General features: G+C 57.3%; 1 protein-coding gene across 5 annotated transcripts; it reads left to right on the top strand.

Annotated features, from left to right (window-relative positions):
* On the top strand, nucleotides 1–26167 carry ATP8B2 (ATPase phospholipid transporting 8B2). 5 transcript variants are annotated; one of them, XM_054711771.1, is made up of 28 exons: nucleotides 1–101; nucleotides 3158–3225; nucleotides 5416–5474; nucleotides 5817–5930; nucleotides 6061–6159; nucleotides 6676–6737; nucleotides 6838–6910; nucleotides 7175–7245; nucleotides 7383–7462; nucleotides 9404–9562; nucleotides 9809–9897; nucleotides 13534–13730; nucleotides 16152–16360; nucleotides 17217–17260; nucleotides 17560–17725; nucleotides 17880–18068; nucleotides 18218–18333; nucleotides 18423–18587; nucleotides 18676–18787; nucleotides 18926–19031; nucleotides 19160–19304; nucleotides 19519–19702; nucleotides 19864–20087; nucleotides 20354–20437; nucleotides 20760–21005; nucleotides 21156–21294; nucleotides 23849–23979; nucleotides 24181–26167. In XM_054711771.1, exons 2-28 carry the CDS (start codon nucleotides 3195–3197, stop codon nucleotides 24457–24459), a joined length of 3573 nt encoding a protein of 1190 aa, XP_054567746.1. In that variant the 5' UTR covers nucleotides 1–101; nucleotides 3158–3194; the 3' UTR covers nucleotides 24460–26167. The 5 variants fall into 5 exon arrangements, with proteins under 5 accessions (XP_054567746.1, XP_054567744.1, XP_054567745.1 ...); XM_054711769.1 differs by lacking the exon at nucleotides 1–101 and adding an exon at nucleotides 657–816; XM_054711770.1 differs by lacking the exon at nucleotides 1–101 and adding an exon at nucleotides 1647–1786.
* The last annotated feature ends 1721 nt before the right edge of the window (nucleotides 26168–27888 follow it).

Consider the following 27888-nt stretch of genomic DNA (forward strand, 5'->3'; position numbering starts at 1 on the left):
GGTGGGGACTTCCTCCGAAGCCTGGTCCCCAGGTCTGACTCCCAGTTCTCCTAACCTCAGCGCCCCCGCCCCCGCATTCAGCTCCCCCCGCCTCATAGAAGGTACGGGCGGGGGGAGCTGCCTCCCCCAAGGCGGGGCGGAGGGCTGGCAGTGGAACACCGCCATCCAAGCGCCCCGAGATCGGGAGGGAGAGCGCGGCGAAGACGCGGAGGCACCGCGATGCGGAGACGTTCGGGCTGTGTCACTCAAGGACGGGGCGCCACGCCCGGAGCGGAGCCGGGGCGAGCGGAGCGGACCCGGGCTGCCGGGGCGGAGCGCAGGGTGCGGGGGGGCGGGCCTGCGGGACAAGCTCTCCACCGCCCCCGGCTCCTGCCTCCCCGAGGAGCCGCCTTTGAGCCGAGCGGACAGCGGCCCGCTCCCTTCCTCCGTATAAAGCCCGTCTCAGACCCGCCGCGCCTCCCGCGTGTTCCCTGGATGCTTCGGAGGCCGCGCGGCGGGGACAGTGGGCGGGGCCGCGGCCGGCGGGGCCTCCGGGGGGTTGGGACCCCCCCCCCTGCCCGGCACAAAGATGGCGGCTCCCGCCTCCCGCCCTCTCCCCAAAACCCACTCCCGCCCCCCGCCTCTCCCGCCACTGCCGTCACTTCCGCCCCGCCGTGGCCGAAACTGACACAAAGTAGCGGGCCGAGGCCCCGGTGGGAGCGGGGCTGCAGTTGGGGGGCGGGAGCCCGCGGGGAGCCGAGCCGAGCGCCCCCGCCCCAGCCCCCGGCATGGGCAGGACGGGGCCGCCGGGGCGGGCGCCGAGCGCCGAGCGCTGAGGTGAGGCCGGCGCGGGGCGGCTGCGGGGCGCGGGGCGCCGGCGAGCGGAGGCTGCGGACGCCGACCCGGGGAGGTGGGAGGACGGGGCAGACCGGGAGCCGGGGAGGCGGGGAGAGGGGGACCCGAGGGCGGAGGGCGCGGAGCCGCGGATGGGCGTGGAAGGGTCTGCGGGACGGAGGATGGCGCTCGGGGCTCGGGGCGCCCTGGGGAAGCGAGTGGAGCGGCGGCGGGTGAGAGGGGCGGCGGGCCCGGGTCGGGCGCCTGGAGGGGGGTGGGCGCCGCGGGCTTTGTGGGCGCGAGGAAAAGCCAGGTGGGGCGAGGGGCAGCTGGGGGCGCAGAGCGGGCAGTGAGCCCTGGGTGGAAGGCGGCCAGCGGTGGCGGCGGCGGCGGTGAGCCGGGGGTCCTGGTTCCGTCTCTGCGGCTCCCTGCCCTGCCCACAGACACCCCGTCCCCCTGAAGGAAGGGGTCAGTCTTCCCGGGTGTGGGGTGGGTGGAAGGGAGCGGGGCCAGGCCCGGAGGAGGAGCGTTTTCCTCCGTGGAGCATTGCCTTCTTCCCAGAGCTGGCTATTTTTATCCCAATGTGGCCGCAGAGAGGGCAGGGGCAGGGGCAGGGTGAGGGGGCAAGGAAGGGGCAGGGTGAGGGGGCTGGGGCTGGGGCAGGGGCAGGGGCTGGGGCTGGGGCAGGGTGAGGGGGCTGGGGCAGGGGCTGGGGCTGGGGCAGGGTGAGGGGGCAGGGCTAGTGGCTAGTGGCCCTGTGAGGCTGGGAAAGAGAAGTGAGAAGAGTCCCTGTTGGAAGGTCTCCCCCCCCCCTTTCCCTTCCTAGTCCAGCTCCCCAGAGGGGAGGAGGTCTGGGACCAGCCAGCTTTCGGTCTCCCCAGGGTCCTGGAGGTTAAACAACTTTCCTGGTCAGTGTCCAGGCTCCGGACTCCCCAAAGCTGTGCAGCTCCTTCCGGAACTCAAACCCAGACCTGTGGGCTGATAAGTGTTTCTCGATGGCCTCCCTGGGAGGGTGGGGCTGGCCCGGGGACTGGAGATGCCCACCCTCGCATCCTCTCCTTTGACCGTTCCCTTCACACCCCACCCTCCCATGACTCACACTCTAGACTGGGTGGAGACCCTGGCTGGGGGCCCTCGGGGAGGCTTGGCATCTCTAAAATGTGGATGAGGTTTTTCTTCTTGGGCCAGGCACCCTTGGCGGCCAGGGTTGGGGAGGGCCAGGGAGGAAGAGGACTTGTGGGTTTCAGTATTGCCTGCTCTGGGGTTCAGGAAGGGCGTCTGAGTTTGTGAAGAGACACCCGGTGTGGGTGACGGGGCTGTGGCCAGAGTCTGTAATTACAGAGGTTGGGCAGACAGGCAATTAGTATCTCTCGGGGCTGACAGGCTGGCGGGGTGTGCCCCGTAGGCTGGAGGCAGGGGAACTGAGGAGGAGGAAGGCTGTCCATCCAGACAAAGAAAGAGGAGGTGACCAGAGGGCCAGGACCTGGCTGGCAGTGTCCTTTGGGTCAGGCTGGGGAGTAGGGGTGAGGCTCTGTGACCCTGCCTTGTAAGCCAGAACTTTTACCTCGTCCGGTGAGAGGAAGGACAGGGAAGGCGGAAGGATGCAGAGGTCCAGCTGACTGATGCTCCTGGCACCTGCACCCAATGCCAGGCCGGCAGGATAGGCTTGGGGTGGGAGAGGGGGAGGGACACCTCCTCCTGGGGTTGGGAAGCTCCCTTGCTTGTCCAGAAGGGCGGCTGACCTCGTCTTAGAGGAGTGGTTTGGGGGCTGTGCACAGGAAGTGGAGGCCGTGCTGCCGATGTGAGCTCCCCTGCAGGCGGAGGTCAGGAAAGCCCCAGGAACGGGGGAGAGGGGATTGGAGGGTTCCACACTTGTGAGGAGGGGAGAGCCTGCCCACCCTGTTTCCTGATGCCCTGCCAGGTGTTCCCTCAACCCCACCCTGCCCTTTGGTGGAAATTCTGCTTTCCAGTAAACACAGGCACCATTCATTGCCACGAGGAGGGCACGTGGGGGCATCCATTGCCCTGGGGTGGGTACCTTGAGAGCCGTGCCCCTCCAGTCAGTCTCTGGCCTCCTCTCTCTGCCACCTTCCTTCCCCTGCAGGTCTTGCTTTTTGTGAACTGTCAGTCCCCCTGTGTTATCCAAGGCAGAGGCACGGGGGGAGGAAGTCTCCTTTTTCCGGGACCCATCAGAGCAGAATGTTGGTGGGGAGTTGGTGGGTGAGGCTGGGGACGGAGGAGCGAGGTTAGACCTGGGGCAGAAAGCCTTCAGGAGGAGTCTGAAGAAAGGAATGAAGGGTTACCCCCAGGTTCTTGACCTCACCCACCTGTCACCTTCCTGCAGGGTCTCCCATGGGATTGCTGGGACCTTGCTGGGTGAGATGGCACTGTGTGCAAAAAAGCGCCCCCCAGGTAAGACAGGCAGGAGGGGGGGGCTGTCCCATGGACTCTCAGGGACACCTGATAGGAAGGAGGGGTTATGGCTCAGGGAGCAGAGGGGAGAGGGACAATGGTAATGAGTCGGAAGGAGGGTGGATGGAACTCCTCATCCCTTCCCTTTGACTCCTGAGCTGGGTTCCCTGGGAGGTGCCGAGTGCCTGCCCCTCAGCCCTAAACACACAGGCTCTTCTCTCGGGGGGCCTGCAGCTCCTCTCTGGCCCGGAGAGCTTGGGGAGCTGTTTCCACCTTCTCCCCTCCGTCCTCTCACCTCCCGTCTCCCTCCTTCCTTCCCTCCTTTCTCATCCTCCGGGTCCCAGTTTTCCTGCCGGCGGGGTGGGGGTGGGACGGAAGCGGTTGCCCCCGACAACACCGTCGTCCCCTCACCCGCATTGGCCGGACCGGGAGGCGGGGCGGGGCGCCGGCGTTCGCCTACGCGGCGCTGGCAGGCGGCTGCCCTGCGGCCGGAGCGGGCGGGGGCGGAGCCCGGGACGTGCGCTCGGCTCGGGACCGCTCGGCGCGCGGTGTCGCTGGGGCGTCCGGGCCGGCAGCTGCGGCGTAATTGAGCGCGCGGCGTCCCCGGGCGAGGGAGGCCGAGAGGATGGCTGGGGCTGCAGCTGGGGTGCGCGCCCGACGGCCCGGGCTCCCCTCTGAGCGGCCGCAGCTCCTGCGCCTCCCCGGGGGGCCGCCCCATCGGCGCCACTGAGCCCGAGGACCGACCGACCACCAGGCCGCCCTCCCCCGCTCCAACCGGGATCATGACAGTCCCCAAGGAGATGCCAGAGAAGTGGGCCCGGGCCGGGGCGCCCCCCTCCTGGAGCCGAAAGAAGCCCTCTTGGGGGACAGGTAACGGGAGGCAGCGACTGGCGGCTCTCCCGGGCCCACAGTGTCCCCTCTCCCACCCTGACATTCGCTTGTCCTCAGCCTCCCCCCGCCTTCCCCGCACCTCTCCTTTCCAGACCCAGAGGTCCTGGCTCAGAAGGGCCCGCTCCCTAACTCTCCCCTGCATGGTCTTTGGTGGCTTAGCAGAGGTCTCAGCCCCAGGTCCCCTCTGGGGAAGTTTCTGGGAGCAAAGTGATGTCCGAGAGGGAGGGCTCTGGGGGCAGAGGATGTTGTGGTCTGAGGTTTGTTCCGCAGTGTGCTCTGCAGGGGTCCCGGGAGGGGGGGAGGGGGTGGGGGGAGAGGGGAGAGGGGAGGGGTGTGGAATGCTGCTCTGGCTCCAGGACAGGTTTAAGGCATTGTGTTGACTGCCTGACCAGGATGCCCCCTATTTCTGCCTGTGGTAAACGTGACCCTGGGAGATGGGCTGGAGAACCCCTCCTAAGACACCCCATGTCCTGTCCCTGAACTTGGTGCCTACAGCCCCAGATCTGCGGAGTTTTCAGGACTAGGTGTAGGTCATAGGTCACTCAGTGACACATGTGTTACATAGGGGACATGTGTGCAGATGGCACACATTTAGAGAGCAACTGTTTTCCTCTCTCCTTCCTGTCTATGTCTCCGTCCGCATGACCCATATCCCTGAACCCCCCCTTCTACTTGAAGATGAGCTTTAAAATAAGGTGATGTCATTGCGGGCCAGTCAGAAGCCACTGCCGTGACATGTGACAAGCAGAGGCTCCTGTAGGGGGGACTGCACGTGGGGCTGGGATCCTGCCGCAGAGCAGTTCCAGGGCACTGTGACCCTCGGTCTTGCCACCTCCCCACCTCCCAGTCGGAGAGGACGGTACCACTGCGGCTAGGTCTGCAGGGTTCCCAGGAGAAGGAGCTTCTGTCTCCAGTTGCTATTCCTCTGGGATTCCCAAGACCATACACGCCTCAGGCATTAATTAATTAATGGGACCCTCAGGCATTAATTAATGGGACGGGGAGAGGAACGGCCTGCCCCCAGTGGGAGACCTTGAGGGTGGCTGGTGAGGAAAGAAGGCATCGTGTTTTGTGAAGGTGATGCCTGCAAGGCCCCGCAGTCAGGCTGGTGGTGAGAGGAGAGGCGGACTAGAGGGAGGAATTTAGTGACACCTCGGCTGTGGCGCCAGCTCCTTAGAGCGATACCGTGGAAAGAACCGGGGGCCCTCAGTGTAAACCCCACAAGGTGGGGCGGGCCTGACACGTGGTCGGGCCCGGCCTCGGTTCGCCCCTCCTGACCGCAGTGTTGTTCCGTTGCAGAAGAAGAAAGGAGGGCACGGGCCAATGACCGAGAATACAATGAGAAGTTCCAGTACGCGGTGAGTGGCCCTGGAGCCCCGCTCAGACCCTCCTCCCGAGCTGGAAGCGGGAAAGGTGCAGGCGCATCCTCGGTCGGGGCTGACTGGAGCGTGCTTGGGGGAGGGGCAGGCAGCCTCCACCTGCTGCTGTGCTGAATGTTTCATGCCTTCACCTGTCAGCGATGAGGTTCCACTGACCCCATGAGACTCCCTTCTCTTCTCTTTTCCCCTCCCGCACAGTGGGTGGGTGGGTGCTGCCTTTGGGGGACCGAGGTGTCGGGCAGTGCAGATGAAGAGGCCCCCTCGGTCTGGTTCGGGGTTGGGGTTGGAGGCTGCCTCATCGTCTTCTCTCCACTGCCACAGAGTAACTGCATCAAGACCTCCAAGTACAATATTCTCACCTTCCTGCCTGTCAACCTCTTTGAGCAGTTCCAGGAAGTTGCCAATACCTACTTCCTGTTCCTTCTTATTCTGCAGGTAAGTAGTAACCCGTGGGAGGCCCTTGGCAACTCACAAGGCCAACTACAGTCCAGGGTGAGAAAGGTCGAGGGGAGAAGAAGGCGTAGGATGGGGCCTCAGAGGCATGCCTTCTCTTTCCTCTTTCCAGTTGATCCCACAGATCTCCTCCCTGTCCTGGTTCACCACCATTGTGCCTTTGGTTCTTGTCCTCACCATCACAGCTGTTAAAGATGCCACTGATGACTATGTGAGTTGTTTTCATTGCCGTCCCTTACCCGGTCCAGCTAGATTCATGCTATTGTGGCTGAGAGTAGGGAGGGGGAGGCAGAGAGAGAGCAGATCTGTGAACAGGTGTATGAACACGGAGTGGCCAGATTATTATGATCTCTGAACGCATAGTAATCTGGCCGCTCAGTGTATATCCTATATAATAAAAGGCTAATATGCAAATTGTCCCCTCGACCAGGAGTTTGACCAGCAGGCAGGCCAGCCAGCCGCCCATGTTCCCTCCCCTTGGCCAGGCTGGCCGGACCCCACCCATGCATGAATTCATGCACCGGGCCTCTAATACACACACACACACACACACACACACACACACACACACACTCTGAGTGGCCAGATTACTTTGCGTTCAGAGATCATAATAATCTGGCCACTCATTGTATAGCTGGTACCCAGCATGCTCTGCATACCACTGATTCATCTAAATCGCTGGGAGCAGGAGAAGGTGTCTTACCATTCTTCGTTTCCTTCTTTTCAGTTCCGCCACAAGAGTGATAACCAGGTGAATAACCGACAGTCTCAGGTGCTGATCAATGGAATGTGAGTGCCAGTCGGAGACGGAAGGCCTTGGGAGGACAGGGGTTCCCTGGGAAGTTCTCTGGCTACTGACAGCCTCCTCTCTGTCCTCTCGCTGCCTCAGCCTCCAGCAGGAGCAGTGGATGAATGTCTGTGTTGGTGATATCATCAAGCTAGAAAACAACCAGTTTGTGGCGGTAAGGCACCAGGTGCCCCTCTAGGCCTACAGGGTGCTTCCTTGGCAGAAAGGATGAGCCGCTCCTGGTTTACTGCTGCCTCTTAAACACGTTGGATGAGAAGCTCCTGTGTCCTATTAGTACGGTCGGGGCTGGCTCCTTTCTGGCCATTCGCATGCTTGGGACTAAGCAAGCCGAGAGTGCTTGGCGGAAGGAGGGACCATCGCAGAGTCCATGGCGGGTGCAGGATCGGGTCTTTGGGATTCTCATTAGGTCTCTCCCTAGGCGGACCTCCTCCTCCTCTCCAGCAGTGAGCCTCACGGGTTGTGTTACATAGAGACAGCAGAACTCGATGGGTGAGTTGCTCAGGGTCACACCTCTCCTGCTGCCTCCGAAGGGGTAACAAGCTTGTTTTGGAAAGAGGTCCCCAGGCCTGAGGGATGTGCACCTTTAAGAACACTTGGGGTAAGCAGGACTGTGGGTGTCCTTCCAGAGAGACCAACATGAAAGTGCGCCAGGCGATCCCCGTCACCTGGGAGTTGGGGGACATCAGTAAGCTGGCCAAGTTCGATGGTGAGTGATTTCGGAGAAGTGCCTTTCGGGAAGAGGAGGTGGTTGGGTTTTGGGGTTTAAATTGTACTTTCTCCTTTTGGCTTCTTGTTGCTGTGATTATGGAGCTCCCTGGACTGGTGTGGGGTGGGTGGTGTGGAGGTGTCAGGAATGCCAGGTGGCTCCCACTTATGTTTATTTTATTTATGTATTTAAAATATATCTTATTGATTTTTTACAGAGAGGAAGGGAGAGGGATATAGAGTTAGAAACATCGATGAGAGAGAAACATCGATCAGCTGCCTCCTGTACACCCCCTACTGGGGATGTGTCCGCAACCACGGTACATGCCCTTGACCGGAATCGAACCTGGGACCTTCCAGTCCGCAGGCCGATGCTCTCTATCCACTGAGCCAAACCGATTAGGGCTTATGTTTATTTTTTAAATGAATATATATATATTTATATATATATATATTGTTATTGATTCCAGAGACGAAGGGAGAGGAAGAGAGAGAAATATCAATGATGAGAGAGAATCATTAATCATCTGCCTCCTGAACGCATCCTACTGGGGATCGAGCCCGCAACCCAGCCATGTTCCCTGACGGGGATCAAACCATGACCTCCTGCTTCATGGGTTGATGCTCAACCACTGAGCCACACCAGTCGGGCACTACCACTTATTTTTTAATTAATGGTCATTTCAAGAGATCTTTATGGGTGATAACTCCCTCCTGGCTGTGTATGTTGATAGAATTTCAGCTTATTCTTATTTCTTATTCTTATTCAATTCAGAATAGTGTGCTATATGTTCCTTTAACAAGACAAACTGTGTAGCATGCACAGGAAAAAGCTCTCCTGTCCTCCGGTTCTACCTTCTTAGATAGTCAAGGTTAACTGGCACTTGAATGTGTTTTTATTCATACTTTTTTTTCGGTTTATACGAACATAAATCAGTGGGATCGTACTGTACCCAAATCCCTGCAACCTGCCTCTACCTGTTCATTTCATCATCATCTTATCACATCACTATATAAAGAAATTTACTTCATTTTTTTACTAGCTGCATATTGTTTCATAGAATTGATGTATCATAATTTACTCAACTATTCACTGACCATTCAGTTGTGTCTAGTCTTTCTATTCAAATAATGCTTCAGTAAAAATTGTGACCTGTGCTATTATTTCTGTAGAATAGAGTCCCCAGAGTGGGATGACTGGGTCCAAGGGTGTGTGTACTCTTTTTTTTTTTAAATCCATCATAACTTTTATTGTTGTTCTGTATGTAATGCGTATTTTTCTTTTTTTTTATTGTTTAAAGTATTACATATAGTAGTACATATATCTCCTCCCCCCCCATTGACCTTCCCCCAGCCTCCCCTACCCCCTGTCGCATGCCCTCATCCCACCCCCCCAGTGCCTTGTGTCCATTGGTTGTGCTTATATGTATGCATACAAGCCCTTTGGTTGATCTCTTTCCCCGCCTCCCCTCCACTCCCCTGCCTTCCCGCTGTAATCTGACAGTCTGTTCGGTGCTTTAGGGTGTGTGTGCTCTTAATATTAGTTCCTGTGGCCCCATTCCTTTCCCATCAGTTCACAGTGACACAGCGGTGTGGGGATGGGCCCTAACACCCTCTCCCTCAGCTGCTTCCTCTGTTTCGTTGTCTCCTGGTCAAGCTACAGACTGTACCTTGAGCCGTGGCGCTCTTTTTTTTTTTTTTTTTAAATATATTTTATTGATTTTTTTTATAGAGAGGAAGGGAGAGGGAGAGAGCTAGAAACGTCGATGAGAGAGAAACATCAATCAGCTGCCTCCTGCACACCCCCTACTGGGGATGTGCCCGCAGCCAAGGTACATGCCCTTGACCGGAATTGAACCTGGGACCCTTGAGTCCGCAGGCCAACGCTCTATCCACTGAGCCAAACCGGTTAGGGCCCGTGGCGCTCTTGTCTTCCGTTCAGGTGAGGTGATCTGCGAACCTCCCAACAACAAGCTGGACAAATTCAGTGGAACGCTCTACTGGAAGGAGAACAAGTTCCCCCTGAGCAACCAGAACATGCTGCTGCGGGGCTGCGTGCTGCGGAACACCGAGTGGTGCTTCGGGCTGGTCATCTTCGCAGGTGAGCCCCCTAGGACCCCGAGGAAGGAGGGAGGCGTTGGTTCCTCCGCCCGCCCTCAGAGGCGTGGGAGGCCGAGAGGGCTGGGACCATGAGGAAGGTAAAAACCCTGCCGCCCCAACACCAGGCCTCCTGCCCATCCAGCCTGGGTCTCTCTTCCCCTCTGATGTCCTGCAGTCTGGGGCCTGGGCAGAGGCCCAGAGGCAGTTTCCTGATTTGGCTTTGCTAGCCCTTCCTCTTCCTCGGTAGGCCCTGATACGAAGCTGATGCAGAACAGTGGCAGGACGAAATTCAAGAGAACGAGTATCGATCGCCTAATGAATACTCTGGTGCTTTGGGTAAGGCTTCCCGCCTACGGCTCCCTGCCGTGCCCGCCTGCTTCTCCCTCTGCTCCCGTCTCTCCTCCCTGGTCAGCAGCCAAGCTTCAGGTTTTGGCTTTAAAGCCACTGGCAGGTCAGCCCCTCAAAGGCAGTGTTTATTTCAGGTTCCTTTTAGACTTTGGCAGATATTATTTAAAGAACGCGTATGAATCAACAACTTAAAGCTAAAACAAGTCTTCCTTTCTCTGGATTCCAGTTATGACGATGACTTAGTGTAGCATGTGACCCTCTGTTTGCTTTTGCCTGGGACAAGGAGGCCTTCATGGGGATGGAGAAGGAATTAAAAGAAAAATTTCCACTTGGGGGATGGAGAACGGGGTCTAATGGGGTGTTTCCCCCTGCCTTCCAAGAGGGAAGGATCCCCAAGGAAAAGTTTCTGTTTCAGTTTTTGGCAATTCCCGAATCCTTCTCTTGTTTGGCTAGAAATTTGAGCTCCTTGTCAGGTTCTTCTCCCCTTCTCTCCTCCCTTCATGCGCCCCCATTGCCTGCTGCCTGCCCGCCCTCCCCCTCCCCATGCCAGCTTGCAAAGGCCGGTCCGCCCAGCCTGCGGTGAGACCGTCTCCCCCCTGGTCTTGAAGGTCTTGTGGAAACCCAGCCTGAGAGAGTGGGTCTGTCAGGCAGAGGCTTGCATCGCCCCCTGGTGGCTCCTGTGTGCCAGGATGGCTCCTGTTTTGTTCCAAAGCATCCAGAGTGAAGGCAGCCCTGGCCGGTTTGGCTCAGCGGACTGAAGGGTCCCAAGTTCAATTCCGGTCAAGGGCATGTACCTTGGTTGCGGGCACATCCCTGGGGGCGTGCAGGAGGCAGCTGATCGATGTTTCTAACTCTCTATCCCTCTCCCTTCTTCTCTGTAAAAAAATCAACAAAATATATATTTTTTAAAAAGAGTGAAGGCAGCCCTGGCCGGTGGGGTAAAATGGTTAGAGCATTGGCCCAAGCATCAGAGGGTTGCAGGTTTGGCCCTGACTGGTTTGGCTCAGTGGATAGAGCGTCGGCCTGCGGACTGACGGGTCCCAGGTTCGATTCCGGTCAAGGGCATGTACCTTGGTTGCGGGCACATCCCCAGTGGGGGGTGTGCAGGAGGCAGCTGATCGATGTTTCTCTCTCATCGATGTTTCTAACTCTCTGTCCCTCTCCTTCCTCTCTGTAAAAATCAGTAAAATATATTTTTTAAAAATTTTTTTAAAAAAGGGTTGCAGGTTTGATTCCCAGTCAAGGGCATGTCCTAATACTTGGGTTGCAGGTTCAATATCCAGCCCCGGTCAGTTGGGCACGTGTGGGAGGCAACCCATCAATGTGTCTCTCTCACATTGATGTTTCTCTCTCTCTCCCTCTCTCTCTCTCTCTCTCTCTCTCTCTCTCCCTCCCCCTCCCTACCACTCTCTCTCTCTCTCTCAAAATCTATGGAAAAAATATTCTCGGTTGAGAATTAACAACCAAAAAAAAAGTGAAGGCAGCTTGGCAAATCGATGTCTGAAATCAGACAATGGTCTCAATTTTTTACTTTCAACTTTCAAAATTTTCTTAGGATTCTTCTCCAAGGACTACAAGTCTTATAAGATTTTTGGCTATCGAGAAATCTACATTTCTGAAAATACAATTTGTTTCCTGGTTTAAAAAGTGGGGGATGCCCGGACGGCATGGCTCAGGGGTTGAGCGTCGTCCTATGAATCAGGAGGTCCCGGATCCATTCCCAGCCAGGGCACGTGCCTGGGTTGCAGGCTCGGGTCCTCAGTGTGGGATGTGCAGGAGGCAGCCGATCAATGATTCTCTCAAATCATTGATGTTTCTGTCTCTCTCTGCCTCTCCCTTCCTCTCCGAAATCAATAAAAACATATTTTAAAAATTTGGGGGCGGGGGGCAATCTGTATGAGATAATGAGCATGACAGAAATTTGGCGTTGTTGTTGGCTTGTGGAGGCTCAGCTCAAGTAAATGGGTGATTTCCAGTAAGTTTCTTTCGGAGTTTTGAAAGCAGCTTTCCCCCACTTTTCTCATCTTTTTCCTCTTCTTCTTTTTTTTTTAAATAAAAGCCTGTTGAAAATTTTATAAGAGTTTATTTGAGCAACATTGAGGACATATCAGGAAGCAAGATCTCAAATGCTTCCCACTTTTATCATCGTTGAGGTCTCGTAAGGGTTCTAGGCTGTCAGGCGGGAGCTGCACAACGATTTCAGCGCCCCATCGGACAGATGGGGAAATGTTCAGAGAGAAGGCCACGTGCTGTCGGCGGCAGACTAGAACCTGTTGCCACTTCTGGGTGCTTCCCACTGGCGTGTGCCACCATTTTATTTTATTTTTACAAAAAGTACAGAGGGCTTTTATTATTTGTAACATAGGCACAATTATTTAAAGTTAACAAACTTTTATTTCTTTAAGGAATTTCACATGTTCTGAGTTCTTCCACTGCCTTAGTTCCTCCTGAGTTTGAGTCTTAATCATCTTACTCCCTTTTTTGCTCAATCCTGATGTCATTTCGGTCTGTCCTATATAACAGGAATAGAGATTATCATGATCACAAGCTGTATGGTAACTGAGAAGGATTAGCTAGACAAAGGACATCAAGGCCCCAGACATCTAAGATGGCCATCATCAAATCTCACTGATTACCAACGGCTATTACAAAAATCTCCTATAGCTCGTGTTAGATTTATAGTGGACAGTGATCTGGCAATGTAAATTAAGGTTAGTAAAATGTCCCCAGTAGGCTGAATGCTGCTATGCTATCAACATAGCAAGGAAAAAAAAACACCTATTGGGGAAATGTTTTGAGGTCATGTCCACGTGTGCCACCATTTTAAACATGCTGGCCCTGGCTGGTTTAGCTCAGTGGATAGCGTGTTGGCCCGCGACGGAAGGGTCCCTGTGTGGGATCCCTTGTCACGTCCCGCGTGTTTCAGAGATCCCGTTCGGGTCCGGTTTCTGGAGAAGGCCGCAATCAAAATGAAGAGAAGCTAGAAAAGAATCAATTTGGGAAAATGTGGGGCCAGGCGGGAGCCCACCTCTAGTGGGAGGACTACCAAGCTCTGGCCTTTGCTCTATCCCTTTTATTAGAGTTCTGAGATACACCCATTGCCCTTAGGCAGGTAATTCCAGTAACAGACAGATGATCTTTATCAATATGGATTTACATGATTATTTGGTGGGGAAGTTGCCTCAGTTACCATCGTCTCAATTAGATAGGGAGTGGTTGGCTCTGACCTTTAGCTTCAAGGTTGACCAGCCTTGCCGGGTTCCCTTTTCACATAACTACCAAGTGACAATGTTTGGTTTCCGGCAGGTCCCGGGTTCGATTCTGGTCAAGGGCACGTCCCTCGGTTGCAGGCTCTTTCCTGGCCCAGGCCCTGGTCGGGGCGCATGCAGGAGGCAACCAATCGATTGTGTCTCTCTCACATCGATGTTTCTCTCTGTCTTTCCCCCTCTCTCCCCCTCTCCCTAAAAATCAGTGGGAAAATCCCCTCGGGTGAGAGGATGAACAAACAAAAAAGATGTCTGAGCTTTTGCAGGATCAGGTGTGAGCGATGACCTTCAGGGACGCACTTGGTTTGGGGGGGCCTCCTACGTGGCAGCCTCACCTCTGCTTCTCATTCCTCCCCAGATTTTTGGATTCCTGGTCTGCATGGGGGTGATCCTGGCCATTGGCAATGCCATTTGGGAGCACGAGGTCGGGATGCGCTTCCAGGTCTACCTGCCCTGGGACGAGGCGGTAGACAGTGCCTTTTTTTCTGGCTTCCTCTCCTTCTGGTCCTACATCATCATCCTCAACACCGTCGTGCCCATATCGCTCTACGTCAGGTATGTTGCTCTCTGTGCCTGGGGTCTCTCCAGGGAGCGGGGGTTGCCCCGTGGCCAGCTTCTCTTGTCTGTGAAGGTGACATCCTCGAGAAGGAACGTGGCGTCCCCTTCCCGTGCTGTGAACATGTTATGTTGTTTGTTTCTCTCTGTGTGCAGAGCTCACTTCACCACAGCTCCCGGGCACTTTCGACTGTGCAAGAATGAGAACGGTGTTGTTTATTTGTCACATGTTTGTTGCATGCTGACTTTGTGCAAGGAAGCGTGTTAGGTGCGTGGCACATGCAGAGGTGAGGTAGGAATGGATCTCCTTCACTCTAGGCAAGGAAGAAAGATGTGAACGCGTTATAAAACAGATCGGGAACAAGCGTCTTAGAAGTCCTTCCGCCTGCAGGCTTCTGTGTACAGCCAGGGGACGCGGAGACGTGGAACATGGCCTCTGCCTTCAGAAGCAGCAGACTGTTAGGGGAGGGGCGAGACCAGCAGCGTAAGACACTGAGATGCCATGTGGGAGGGCGTCGTTCCCTGCACAGCTAATCAGGGAGGACATCTCTGAGGAGGTGGCTGTGGAACTGGGCTTTGAGTGGTGGCTGGGATGGGGAAGAGGGCTAGAAACACAGGCTTGGAAATGGGAACCTAGGAATGGTCACAGGACAACTTGGCTGTGGGGCAGAGAGCTGGAAACATAAGTTTGTTCCCAATTGTGGAGGGTCTTGAATTTTTGCCTCTGACCTTTGTACTTAATAAACCATTAACAGATTCCTAAAAAAAAAATTAAATGTTTTAGGAAGTGTTGGCAGACAGTGGTGTGCATTAATAGGATCAAGGAGACATCTAGGATGCTTGAGGACGCTGTTAACGAGGGCTGGACCAGTGAGGATGAACAAAAAGAGGAGGAAGGAAGAGTGGCCAAGAGAGGAATTTTGTCCTTAGTGCCTTGCACTGGAGTTACGTGACCCTGCACCTTTTTCAGGAAATGCTTTCTGGAGCCTGAGAACTCTTCCCATAAGCCATTTTGTTGTTCATGCAGATTCCCCAGATAGTCCTGCAGTCTCCCCACTAGCCCCCGAGTCCTAGTGCCGATGGCAGTGACAGGAGGCAGAGCTCCTGGGCTGAGGGCTTTCCTAGAACATTAAGAGGAGACTCGGGTTTGTGGTTCGGCCCTGCTTTCTCCTTAGTTACGTGGCCCGGGTAAATCCACAGTCACTCGAGGCCTCAGTTTTCTCGTGTAAAATGGGAATGACAATACCTGGTCTGCCTTCATCGGGATGCCTTGATATAAGACACTGGACTGGAAAATAGCTTAAAACTTAAAACTTACTTTTCAAATATTGGGTGGTAGCATGTCCGTCATTGCCATGGTAACTCTGATTCTTCAGCACTTTTTAAGTGTTTTCTTGCTTCCCACCTAACTTTCCCCCCATCTTTGGGCTTTGCTGTTCGGTGTTTTGTGTTCAAGCCCACGGTAGCCGCCTAAGGAAGTTTTCTTTCCAAGTCTCCTCAAGTTCACAGTGCGTGTGGTTGGGGGAAATGGGGGTTGGGGGTGGCGCTTCATCAGCTGAGTGGGGGGAACGTCCGAGAAGGTGTCTCCAGCTAGCTCAGTGTTTGCCTATCACCTGGATCCTGAGCGCAACCTCGGGTCAGAAGCAGGGTCCCAGACGTGGCCCCATTGCTGGCTGTCCCGGACCTAACACGGGGCCTTTTCCGAAACCCTGACAGTCCACATCCCAGAGGACACGCCCAGCCAAGAAGAGGGTGTGGGCCACCTCGGCAGGTTGAAAACACCGTGCCCCTGTGAACTGAGGTCCTTTCCCAGGTTTTTGAGGCCCCCCCCCCCCCCCCCCCCCCCCCGCCTTCCAGAGTCAGCGTCCCCGTTGGCCTCCGGTTCTTTCTGAAAGCCACCGCGTCGGGTCGGGGTTGGAGCCCTGAGCCAGGCGGAAGGGTGTCCGCGGCGTGTGGCCAGTGGTTCCCTCTCCCGCCGCGGCCCCTGAGGAGGTGGCACGTGCGTTGCTGTGGCACGCGCAGCACCCTCATTATTTCTCTCTCTTTTTTTCTCTCACACGTTCTCTTGTTTTCTCTGCATGGTTTCTGTATTTTTAGTCCCGAGGTAAGAACTGGCCGAATGCCTTGTCTCCAGTCCCTCTCGCTCCTCTGCCTGTGCTGTCTGCCCCGCCTGCCGGACCCTTTGCACCTTTTTGTCTGGAGAGCATCCGAGGGTCGGGGTCGGGGTCGGGGACTTGCTCTGCCGGCCGCGCGTGGCTGGCTCCACCTTCCGGCTCTCCTCCCGCCGCCCCACCCAGGGGGTGCCCAGGTGTCACTGTTCTCGTTTCTCCCCAGCCCCAGCCGGAGCGCCTGCGGAGAAGGCCTGTGTGGGTGGGCCCCCCCCCCCCTCCCGCCCGGCCTCACCTCCTGTCTCCCGTGCAGCGTGGAGGTCATTCGCCTGGGCCACAGTTACTTCATCAACTGGGACAAGAAGATGTTCTGCTCCAGGAAGCGGACGCCGGCGGAGGCCCGCACCACCACCCTGAGCGAGGAGCTGGGCCAGGTGGAGTACATCTTCTCCGACAAGACGGGGACCCTCACCCAGAACATCATGGTCTTCAGCAAGTGCTCCGTCCACGGCCGCAGCTACGGTGGGTGGCGCCGCCGGGACGGGGCTCCCACGGCTGTCCTGACATTTGGGGTTTTTAGTTCTTTCCTCCTGGGGCCTGGGGGGGGGGGGGGCGGGGCCTTGAAAGGGTCCACTCGGGGTCCCCCGTCAGGAAGCAGACACTGACAGTGCTTCCCTCCCGTCTGCTGACCTCTCGCCCGGCCTCGGCTCCAGGCAGTGGGGGAGCACCTGTTGGCAGTGAAGCCGGAGAGCCTGGCCCCGGGGCGTCCTGGCCAGGTTGCATCTGGGCTGCCCTGTGGCGTGCTAGGCTCACCCTGTGTTGCTGTTCAGGGGCCTCGTGAGTCTCTGGAATGTGACCATGGTCTTCCTGGTGTGGCCCTGTGGCAGGGCCTGTGGCTGAGCTGCTGGGATGGCTTGGGCAGGGTGTGCGATGTCTGACTCTCATGCACAGGGAGTTCCTGTAACTGCTTTCTGTACTAACTCGGGCCTGAGGGCCAGGGTGTGAGGCCTTGTCTGCTGTGTAGGCCTAAAGGGTGAGAGGCACCCCAGGAGGCTTGGGAGCCCTTGCTGGGGGGAGAGGGGGGCTGTAAAACAGGAGCTGCCCTGGGAGGCATGCGGTGGGGGCGGGGTCCCAGGGACAGGATGGGGAGCAGTGGGTGCCATGACTTTTAGTCCTGGGGTTCCAAGGATCCAGGGTGCCTGTTGCCGCCTGTCCTTTGAGTCAGCAGTGTGAATCGGTGTGACGTCTGCTCAATAATTCGGGTTGTGGGTTTCAGGTGCCTGGGGGTGGGGGCGGGGGAGGAGGGAGAGCTGGGGGTTTCTCACCTTGCTCTAAGGGACGCTAGCACTGATGCTGCTTCTCCGTGCTGGCTGTGTAGGTGATGTGTTCGATGTCCTGGGACACAAAGCTGAAGTGGGAGAGGTAGGTGCAGCCTCCACGGGGATCCTGTGGATTCTGTTGGCCAGTTAAACGGGCCCCCCGGAGCAGGTGGTGTAGTTAGGAGCGCTGTGTTCTCTGGTCAGGAGGTGGGAGCTGCGTGGAGAAATGGGTATTTCAAGGGAGAGGTGGCAGCTGGGAATTTTGAGGTCCACAGTGGACAGGATCCTGGGCTCTCCTCCTGAGAGTTAGAAGGGCAGGGAGCAGTAGGGTGGGGACAGCGCCTTTCCTGGGGTACTGCCTGGTGACCCACTCTTTCCTGATTGCCCCCTTACCTGCCACAGAGGCCTGAACCCGTCGACTTCTCCTTCAATCCTCTGGCGGACCAGAAGTTCTTATTTTGGGACCCCACCCTCCTGGAGGCCGTTAAGATGGGGGACCCCCACGTGCATGAGTTCTTCCGCCTCCTCTCCCTGTGCCATACTGTTATGTCAGAAGAAAAGAACGAAGGTGAGCTGCAGAGCTGGCTGGCGCTCTCGCCTACCTGACGCGGGCCTTCAAGCTTGGGGACTGCGTGCACTGCGGCTGCCCTGGGGCTCCCCGGGGGGGACGCACGGCTGAGAGGGTGGCCACTTACACCACGTGTGTTCTTCCTCCCGCCCAGGGGAGCTGTTCTACAAAGCCCAGTCCCCGGACGAGGGGGCCCTGGTCACCGCCGCCCGGAACTTTGGTTTCGTGTTCCGCTCTCGTACCCCCAAGACCATCACTGTCCATGAGCTGGGCTCAGCCGTCACCTACCAGCTGCTGGCCATCCTGGACTTCAACAATATCCGGAAGCGGATGTCGGTCATAGGTGAGGCCGGGCCCGGGTGCCGGAGGACGCGGGGCAGCTTGCACGCGTGGGATGGGGTGAGGGGTGCTGGGTGACCCTTGTTGCTATGTGGACGACGGGGTCTTCACCGGCCTGAGCTTTTCTGGGCCCCCCTCCCCCTCCTCACTCAGTGCGAAACCCAGAGGGCAAGATCCGACTCTACTGCAAAGGGGCTGACACTATCCTGCTGGACAGGCTCCACCCCTCCACCCAGGAGCTGCTCACCAGCACCACTGACCACCTGAATGTAGGTGTGAGGCGAGGAGGGCCCCGGGGCTCTGCTCCTCTCCGTGCGGGGGGCGGGGCGAGGGGTGACTTTCCTGCCTCTGCCTCCAGGAATATGCAGGGGAAGGGCTGAGGACCCTGGTGCTGGCCTACAAGGACCTGGAGGAAGAGCACTATGAGGAGTGGGCTGACAGGCGGCTCCAGGCCAGCCTGGCCCAGGACAGCCGGGAGGACAGGCTGGCCAGCGTGTACGAGGAGATTGAAAGCGACATGATGGTACGGGCTACTGCGTGGGCCGAGGGTGAGCGAGCAAGGAAGGCTCGGGTCTGGGCCTCTCGTGCCAGGGACCCTTGTGGTGTTTCAGCTGCTGGGCGCAACGGCCATTGAGGACAAGCTGCAGCAAGGGGTTCCGGAGACCATAGCCCTCCTGACACTGGCCAACATCAAGATCTGGGTGCTCACCGGCGACAAACAAGGTGAGAGGCCAGTGGGGCAGAGGCCGTTGCCTCTGGACAGCAGCCCCCTCGGGTCCTGCGTGAGCCTAGGGCGCCAGGCAGGAGAGGCGCTGACTTTGTTGGGGGCCTGCCCGTAGCTCCTGCGTTCTCTCTTGGTAGAGACGGCTGTGAACATTGGCTATTCCTGCAAGATGCTGACGGACGACATGTCCGAGGTGTTCGTGGTCACTGGCCACACCGTCCTGGAGGTGCGGGAGGAGCTCAGGTAAACGGGCCCGCGCTGGCGGGTGCTCCGTGTGGTGAGCACGGGTCGGGCAGGGCCTCCTGGGCCCTGGCTGGGCTGGAATCCCTGCTCCTGTCCAGGGAGACCACGGTTCCGTTATCCCCTCCCAGGAAGGCGCGGGAGAAGATGGTGGACCCGTCCCGCACCGTAGGCAATGGCTTTACCTACCACGAGAACCCTTCTTCTCCCAAGCTCACTTCTGTCCTGGAAGCGGTTGCTGGGGAGTACGCCCTGGTCATCAACGGGCACAGTCTGGTGAGTGATGCCATCCTGAGTTTGGGCAGCGTTTTCCCAGAGAGCACTTCTCTCCGAATGGCCTTTATGTCTTACCTGGTTCCGGTTTCCCTCGGCTTCAGGGGGCTGTGCGGGGCTCTCAGGGGGCTGTGCGGGGCTCTCAGGGGCCGGGGCGGGGCTGACTCCAGGTCCCTCCTGGGGAAGGCGGGGCCTCTCAGAGCTCTCTGTGTCGCAGGCCCACGCGCTAGAGGCCGACATGGAGCTGGAGTTTCTGGAGACGGCCTGCGCCTGCAAAGCTGTCATCTGCTGCCGGGTGACCCCCTTGCAGAAGGCGCAGGTGGTGGAGCTGGTGAAGAAGTACAAGAAGGCCGTGACCCTGGCCATTGGGGACGGAGCCAATGACGTCAGCATGATCAAAAGTGAGTGCCGTGTGTCGGTGTGTAGGTTGGGTGGGAGGACGGAGGGAGGGGCCCCCGAGGGTTGGGAACCAGGGAAGACTAACGGGGGACGGGGCTCTGCGTTGGTGGGATTCTCGGGTGTGTGGCCATCTTCACCCTCGTGTGCCCTCTTGTCTCTGCAGCGGCTCACATCGGTGTGGGCATCAGCGGGCAAGAAGGGATCCAGGCTGTCCTGGCCTCCGATTACTCCTTCTCCCAGTTCAAGTTTCTGCAGCGCCTCCTGCTGGTGCACGGGCGCTGGTCCTACCTGCGCATGTGCAAGTTCCTCTGCTATTTTTTCTACAAGAACTTTGCTTTCACCATGGTCCACTTCTGGTTTGGCTTCTTCTGCGGCTTCTCAGCCCAGGTAGTGAGCTCATAGTCCACTGGCTTGTCCGTCTGTAAGTTCCTTAAGGCAGAGATTGTATCTGTTCTGTTCAAAGCTCAGTCCCTTCGGGCCTAGCTTTTGTCTGGTTCATGCATTTAAAAAATGCTTGTTGAAGGAGTGGGCGGGGCTTCCAGAAAATTCCCTGGGGCTCCATATACGCCACATCGCCGTTTTCCTCCACCTGGTTTGTCGTGAAGAAAGGCTACATGTTCTTTCCTCCCCCCCCCCCCCCGTTTTCTTTCCAGACCGTCTACGACCAGTATTTCATCACCCTTTACAACATCGTATATACCTCCCTCCCAGTCCTGGCCATGGGGGTCTTCGATCAGGTATGGGGTGTGATGATCAAGCAGGATGGGGAGAAAGACATGGCTGTGCAGGAGGCACGCTGACAGTGGTGGGCCTGGGACTTGTGCCCTCTGCCTGTGGCCCCGGGGACGGCCTTTTCCCAGCCGGCAGGGTGTTCTTCCTCTCAGCCACAGCGGACCTGTAACTCCCCTGGGTGGCTGAGCAAAGACGGATTGGGGGCAGTTGGCTGGAAGTTAGATCTAGTGTCAAAGAACTTAGGAAGGAGGAGGCAGGGACAGGGGCTGCCCGAGTCAGAACGGCCGCTTCTGAGGCCTCGTCTGTGACCTGATCCTCCCCACACAGGACGTCCCCGAGCAGCGGAGCATGGAGTACCCTAAGCTGTATGAGCCAGGCCAGTTGAACCTCCTCTTCAACAAGCGGGAATTCTTCATCTGCATCGCCCAGGGCATCTACACCTCCGTCCTCATGTTCTTCATCCCCTACGGCGTGTTTGCGGAGGCCACCCGGGATGATGGCACCCAGCTGGCCGACTACCAGTCCTTTGCGGTCACTGTGGCCACGTCGCTGGTCATCGTGGTCAGCGTGCAGGTATGAGGCAGTTGGGGAACTGCCCTCGCCTCTGGAAGGAGTGAGCCTCCTGTCCTGGGCCTCCCCGGGCACTGCCGTTCTGTTGCTGGGAAGGGGGCGGGTTTTGGGGTGCTGGCTCCTTCCGCCTGTGACAGCTCCTGCTTGTTGCAGATTGGGCTGGATACGGGCTACTGGACGGCCATCAACCACTTCTTCATCTGGGGCAGCGTGGCCGTGTACTTTGCCATTCTCTTCGCCATGCACAGCAATGGGCTCTTCGACATGTTTCCCAACCAGTTCCGGTTTGTGGGTGAGTCTGTGGCTTCCCCCGGGAGCGCTGGGGTGTCACGACTGTTCTGGGACTAACAGGGTAGGTAGCCGGTCGCACTCCGCGAGCATTTATTCGGTGCTCCTCAGGTGCCAGGAGTTCTGGGGGGATGGCTGGGTGTGTCTGACCCCGGCGCTGCCCTCAGGGGGCTTCCGTGTCCGTGAAAGTGAAGAGCAGCCCTGCTAGCCTGTCCGCAGTCGGGGCCCAAAGGAGGCCAGGGCCTGGCAGGGGCCATGGTCAGCAAAGTGAGTGCCTGTGGGGTGGCCAGGGAGAGGCCCACACAGGAGGCTGCTGTGAGTGCGCCAGGACTGGGGAGTCGGTCCAAGTCAGGGAGCTGACAGTGTGAAAGGGCCGCTTGTTTCTAGGGCACGGAGAGCGCTCCGGCCAGGGTGGCGCCGGAACACCCGCCGAGAACCGTGGCGGGGAGGCCGCGGAAGGTCGGGCATTCGAGGCGTCAGAATGCCAGGCTGTCAGGTTGGCATCTGACTTGCCAGGAGTCTTTATTTTTTTTTTTTTTTTTTAAATATATATTTTATTGATTTTTTTACAGAGAGGAAGGGAGAGGGAGAGAGAGTCAGAAACATCAAGGAGAGAGAAACATCCATCAGCTGCCTCTTGCACGCCCCCACCTGGGGATGTGCCCGCAACCAAGGTACATGCCCTTGACCGGGAATCGAACCCGGGACCCTTGAGTCCGCAGGCCGACGCTCTATCCACTGAGCCAAACCGGCCAGGGCAGGAGTCTTTATTTTTTCTTAAATTATTATAATAATTGTTATTATTTTTATTTTTAATCCTCACCCGAGGATATTTTTCCATCGATTTTTATCTTCTTTTTTTTTTTTTTAATATATTTTATTGATTTTCTACAGAGGGGAAGGGAGAGGGATAGAGAGTTAGAAACATCGATGAGAGAGAAACATCGATCAGCTGCCTCCTGCACATCTCCTACTGGGGATGTGCCCGCAACCAAGGTACATGCCCTTGACCGGAATCGAACCTGGGACCCTTGAGTCCGCAGGCCGACGCTCTATCCACTGAGCCAAACCAGTCAGGGCTCCATCGATTTTTAGAGTGAGTGGAAGAGAGAGGGAAAGACAGAGAGAAATATCGATGTGAGAGAAACCCATCGATTGATTGCCTCCTGGCCGGGGAGGAGCCTGCAAGCGAGGTACGTGCCCTTGATGGGAATCGGAGCTGGAACCCTTCGGTCCACAGGCCATCGCTGTATCCACTGAGACAAACCGGCCAGGGCTTTTTGTCTTTTGAGGAGAGAGTGGGGAATGACAGCAAAGGATTACTTCGGAAAGATGACTCTGGCAGTGATGGCCAGTGAGGAAACTACGGCAGGGACTGAGTGTACGGCTGTTCAGGACTGGTGACGAGGTGGCCGTGGTGGGTGGCGAACGGAGGGGCTGGTTGGGGGGCATGAGGTGAAAGATGCATTTGCACTTTTGGCATTTTCTCTAGATCTTTTCACTTAGTCATCCTGTGGGCCTTCGGTCAGCCCCTACTTAGGTCACCCGCTGTTCTGGATGCTGGGGATGCAGCCGTTAACAAAACAGGCAGAATCCTTGCCCTCCTGGGTTTCCTATTTCAGTGAGAGAGACACACAGCGTATAAGTTCATAGATACACTGTTTGGAGCTATAAAGAAACACCAAGTAGGGTAGAGAGGGGTAGGAACAGTCATCCTTCCTCTTGAGGAAGAGCAGAGAAATCTGAATGAAGGGAAGGAATGCTCCAAGAAGAAGAAGCAGTGATACAGAAGCCGCAGGTGGGGGCTCGCAGGGAGGGCCTGGGCAGGGGAGGAGTGTGTGTGTGTGTGTGTGTATAGGAAATAGAGTTGGAGGTTAGGGCTGGGGCAGTGGGGTGGGGGGCGGTGAGAATCGGTCCAGATCATTTAAGCCCATATAGGTCCGAGTAAGAACTTAGCATTTTAACCTAAACGTGAGAGGAAGCCCCGAGAGGGCGCGGAGCAGGGAGTTGTCATAAACCGCCGTGTGGTTTTAAAGGGTCACGCTGGCTGATTTGGGGTAAGGAAGTGTAGGGGGAAGGTGCTCCAGCAGTAACCCCGGTGAGCGCAGGGGTGGCTTGCGGGAAGCGGACGGGGCGGGATGCCACAGGCATGTTGGGAATAGAGCCCACGGATTGGACGAGCAGCTGGAGAGAGGGAGGTCCGAGGTGGCTTCGGGACTTCAGTGGTGGCAGCAGAAGGGGAGGGCGTGTTTCTGGAGCTGGGGCCAGGGAGCAGGTTGGGGTGGAGGGAACGATAGCTCACTTGTGGCCGTTGGGAATGGAGATGGTGTTGGATGTTCGAGAGACGTCACATAAGGCAGTTAAAGAAACAGGCCTGACGTTCTGGGGGGAGCTTGGAGCTGGAGTCACATTTGGAGACATCTTTATGGGGAGCAGGGAGGAGCCGGAAGCCAGGATGACTTAGGTTGTGAGACTGGGGGAGGGGGGCCGCCAGGAATAGAAACGGGGAGCTGTGCACCGTGGGGCTCCCGGGGCCTCTGACTCCTCTGCCTTCTCAGGGAACGCGCAGAACACCCTGGCCCAGCCCGCCGTGTGGCTGACCATCGCGCTCACCACGGTCGTCTGCATCCTGCCTGTGGTCGCCTTTCGGTTCCTCAAGCTGAACCTGAGGCCCGATCTCTCCGACACGGTGAGAAGCCGGCGCCTGAAAGCCCCTCTGGCACGGACTCTCGCAGCTGCCGCTTTGGGCTCCGTGCCTCCTGTGTCGGTGGTGGTGGTCCCCATGCTGCCCTGTCCTGGGGCTCTGGGTCCCTTCTCGGGGGGGGGGGGGGGGGGGGTCTGACGCAGCCGCACTGATGGCCACTCCTTCCTCATGCCCCCCCCCCCCCAGGTCCGCTACACCCAGCTGGTGAGGAAGAAGCAGAAGGCCCAGCACCGCTGCATGCGGCGGGTGGGCCGCACGGGGTCCCGGCGCTCTGGCTACGCCTTCTCCCACCAGGAAGGCTTCGGGGAGCTCATCATGTCCGGCAAGAACATGCGGCTCAGCTCCCTGGCGCTCTCCAGCTTTACCGCCCGCTCCAGCTCCAGCTGGATCGAGAGCCTGCGCAGGAGGAAGAGTGACGGCACCAGCAGTCCCAGCGGAGGGGCCGACAAGCCCCTCAAGGGATGAAGGCTGGGACCTCTCTGCCCCGTGCCGGCGATCAGAGCACCCAGGGCAGGCGGCCGCCGAGAGGACCGTGGCTAAGAGCGGCGGGCCCTCCTGCCTTGCCTCTCCGGGCATCTCCCCTGGTGGACTCTGTCCTGCTGGCCCCATCGGGAGCGTCTGGGACATTCCCAGCCGGGGGCCCTCCCGCTAGCTGGGAGGGTGGAGGGGACAGGCCTCGAGCAGAGTAGGGGCTTGGCCATCTGGAACCAGCCCCAGTGGGGGCCCGGATGTGGAACCAAAAACAAGAAAAAACTGTGAGAGATGGGGTCTGCCCCTGCCTGCCTGGGAACCCACAGGGAGACTCCCGTCTCTGTATTTTTCTACTCCCCTTGCCCGGGGGCCCTCGCGGCCCCGTTCCCCAATCATAAGAATGTATCGTGCCGGGAAGCCAGAGACCTGCTGGGGCCCTGGGCCCCGCACATCGGGTATGTCTCTCCTTGGTTTGTGTTTGTGTCTAGTTTGGTTTTGTCTTTTTTATTTGGCAAGTGGAGGAGGCCTCTAGGTGACTTCTGTGTTGTGGTCGGGTCTTAACTCTCCTGGGAAAGAGGAGGCTGGCACACGCAGGTGCCCAGCCTGGCTGGCTGTGGGTGGTTTGGGGGGAGCTGCAGCGCCGGGTTGGCCCTCCAGGGGCTGAGGGGCAGAGAGGCTGACCAGGGCGGGAGGCGCCTGTGAGCCAGAGCGGGTGCGCAGAGAAGAAAGGAGGGTTTGGTCCTGCCTCCTTCCTCACCTTGAGAGTGAAGAGCTGCCCCCGCCCCCACCACACACGCATATCAACTCCTGGTTTCCGTCAGTCCTGCTGGCATTGGGCTGGAGCCTGGGAAAGTGGCCCAGTCATTCTCTGGCCAAAAGCTGGGGATGAAGTTTAGTCCTGAAAAAAGGTTTTGTTTCGTTTTAAATGTAGACTCAAGTCCATTAGCAGAGTCCCTTCCGACTCCCTCCTCCCTCCTCATCTGGCCTTTTCCTGCACCTGTACCCCAGGACCTGAGGCGGCCCGCAAGGGGAAGCTGGCCTCTGCCTCTCCCTCCGGTAAACAAGGGCCCACCCCCTGGGCCCGGTGTCGGGGCGGCGGTGGTGGAGGCCACGCGCCCGGGCGTGGAGGTGCTGCTGTGCCCGGCGTGGTCTGGACCGGACTGCCCGGAGCCTCGGCCCCTCCTTCCTCCGTTCATCTTGGGAAGAACCCTTTCCTCGTCTTCGGTGGAGGGGTCCTCAGGGAGGGTGCGGAGCCGGGTGTGGGGTACGGAGATCTGGAACATTCCGTTAGGTGGAGCTGCGGTGGGCTGTGGTGAGGCAGGGTGGGTGGGCCTCCGAGGGGGGAGGGGAAAGCTCGACAGGGAAAGCCCTTTGGGCCACACAGTTTACAAACCCAACATCATGTCTGTTTGTGTGTCTCAAGGTGAGAGTCTGATTTTTATACCAAAGAGGAAATGATTTTTTTTTCATATTTGGTTTGTCTATTATATAAATATAAATCTATATATATATATATATATACAGTTATATATTATTTTTTGGTTCTCTCTCATTTTTTAGGGAGGGAGGAAAGTACCAAGTTGCATTGAACTGTAATTAAGGAACATTCTGTATAATTTATGACACATTTCTATACTTGGAAAAAATTATATCATTTTATGGATATAAGAGAAAGATGCCTTTTTATAAAATTTCAGTTTCTGAGAAATGTCTAGTTTGTTTCTTTTCTGATGTTGAACCGAGATGGTCACAGTGAAGAGAGAGACCTTTTCTTGAGTGGGACGGGATGGGTGGATCTGGGCTGCGTGGAGAAGACAGTCCGGCTGGCGGGGGGAGCCCCTCTGTTAGCTCACCTCCCAGACTGGGGTTCAGCTGGAAGCTGGGGCGGTGGGCGGGGCCGAGAGGCACGTCACAGGGACTGTGTGTTTGTGCCTAGGACCTTGACCTGGCCCCTTTTTCAAACACAAGCTAACCTTTCCCTTGTAATACGTGCCAAGTGGGTGGGTATGTGCAGGGGAAGTACCAGGTAAATATTTTATGTTTCCGTTTGTTTGTTTTTGCTTTTACCCCATACCTCATCCATTAGTATCGGCCTCACAGACACATCGTCCTGGCTTTTCATAGAAGTGAATATCAAGGGACCTCACTATTATAAGCAAGGCTGCAGACAAAGTTGTAAAAATATTTTTTTATTGATTTCAGAGAGGAAGGGAGATGGAGAGAGGGACAGAAACATCATCCATCTGCTGCCTCCTGCACGCTCCCTGCTGGGGAACGAGCCCGCAGCCCGGGCATGTGCCCTGACTCAGAATCGAACCATGACCTGGTGCATAGGCTGAGGCTCAACCCCTGAGCTGTGCCCGCCAGGTGGGGGCAGCATTACTTTTAGGTTCAGTGCCACTTCTAGTCACTTTTTCTTCCATCTCTGTGTAAGATGCTTCCTCTGAGCTTCCTGCCACTCAGATTCCCCGTGTTCTTCCCTTGATCTGCTACTTCTTTCACCGAGGACTTGGGCTCCGGTCCGACCATCTTCCGGTCCCCACCCCACCATCACCCCGGTGCCCTCTCTGACTGCCGATGAGAAGCCTGCCTGACGCCCTGGCTTGGTTCTTCCTCATTTTGACAGTCACCTGCGCCCCCCGCCCCCCATTGTAGCACACGGACATCCACTGCCCCCGGAGCAGCTCCACGTCTGAACTGTCACAATCCAGTATCTGACCCTCCATATCCTTCCTCCACCCTCCACCCGTGCTCCCCACACGACCTCCTGCCTTCCCTCTGGGCACCAGCTCCTCAGTGTGGGCTCTTCCTTCCTCCCCAACCAGCTCAGAGCCTGTGGTCTGACATGAGCCACCCCGCCCAGCAACAGCCCAGCTACTTCCATTCTCCGTCCATGCGGACTCTTCCTAACTGTCCCCTCTCCGCTCCTTCCCACCACCTCCCCCTGCTCCCAGCAGGTGGTTCTGGCTCCTCCTCCCCAGAGAACTGCTGCTGCAGCGCCCTGTCCCCTACACGTCTCACTGGGCAGAGCAAAGCCTGGGCCCCCTGCTTGCACTCTGGCTCCTCCCCCCCCCCCCCCCACCTCCTCCACCCACTGTCCCTTTACCCCCCTCCACCTCCCTCTCCGTTGGTTCTTCCCATCACGAAATAGGCACGCTCAGGTTTTGTCTCAGCCCTTTCCTCATCCCACTCCCTGCGGTCCAGCTTCTCCTTTACCCGCCCCCGAAACGCCTTCGATGGAATCACCCTGTACCTTCTAGTGGCCGTGCCCCGTGGAGGCGTGCAGGTCTCATCTTGCGGTCCCTTAGCCATTTGACTTGGTCGGCCACCAAACTCTGTCCTCCCGCTGGCTTTTTTTTTTTTTAATTAATTAAAACAAAATTTCAATTACAGCTGGCATTTAATACTGTATTAGTTTCAAGC

This window comes from Eptesicus fuscus, chromosome 22 (assembly GCF_027574615.1).
Source record: "Eptesicus fuscus isolate TK198812 chromosome 22, DD_ASM_mEF_20220401, whole genome shotgun sequence".
In the NCBI taxonomy this organism is placed as follows: Eukaryota; Metazoa; Chordata; class Mammalia; order Chiroptera; family Vespertilionidae; genus Eptesicus; species Eptesicus fuscus.

Excerpts from the sequence above, each read along its gene's own strand:
- ATP8B2 (XM_008155748.3), top strand. The coding sequence starts at position 4,008 with ATGACAGTCCCCAAGGAGATGCCAGAGAAGTGGGCCCGGGCCGGGGCG. Across the intron at positions 5,475-5,816 it reads ATGAGAAGTTCCAGTACGCG|AGTAACTGCATCAAGACCTC; the intron begins GTGAGTGGCCCT and ends CCACTGCCACAG. Across the intron at positions 20,438-20,759 it reads CCATGGGGGTCTTCGATCAG|GACGTCCCCGAGCAGCGGAG; the intron begins GTATGGGGTGTG and ends CTCCCCACACAG.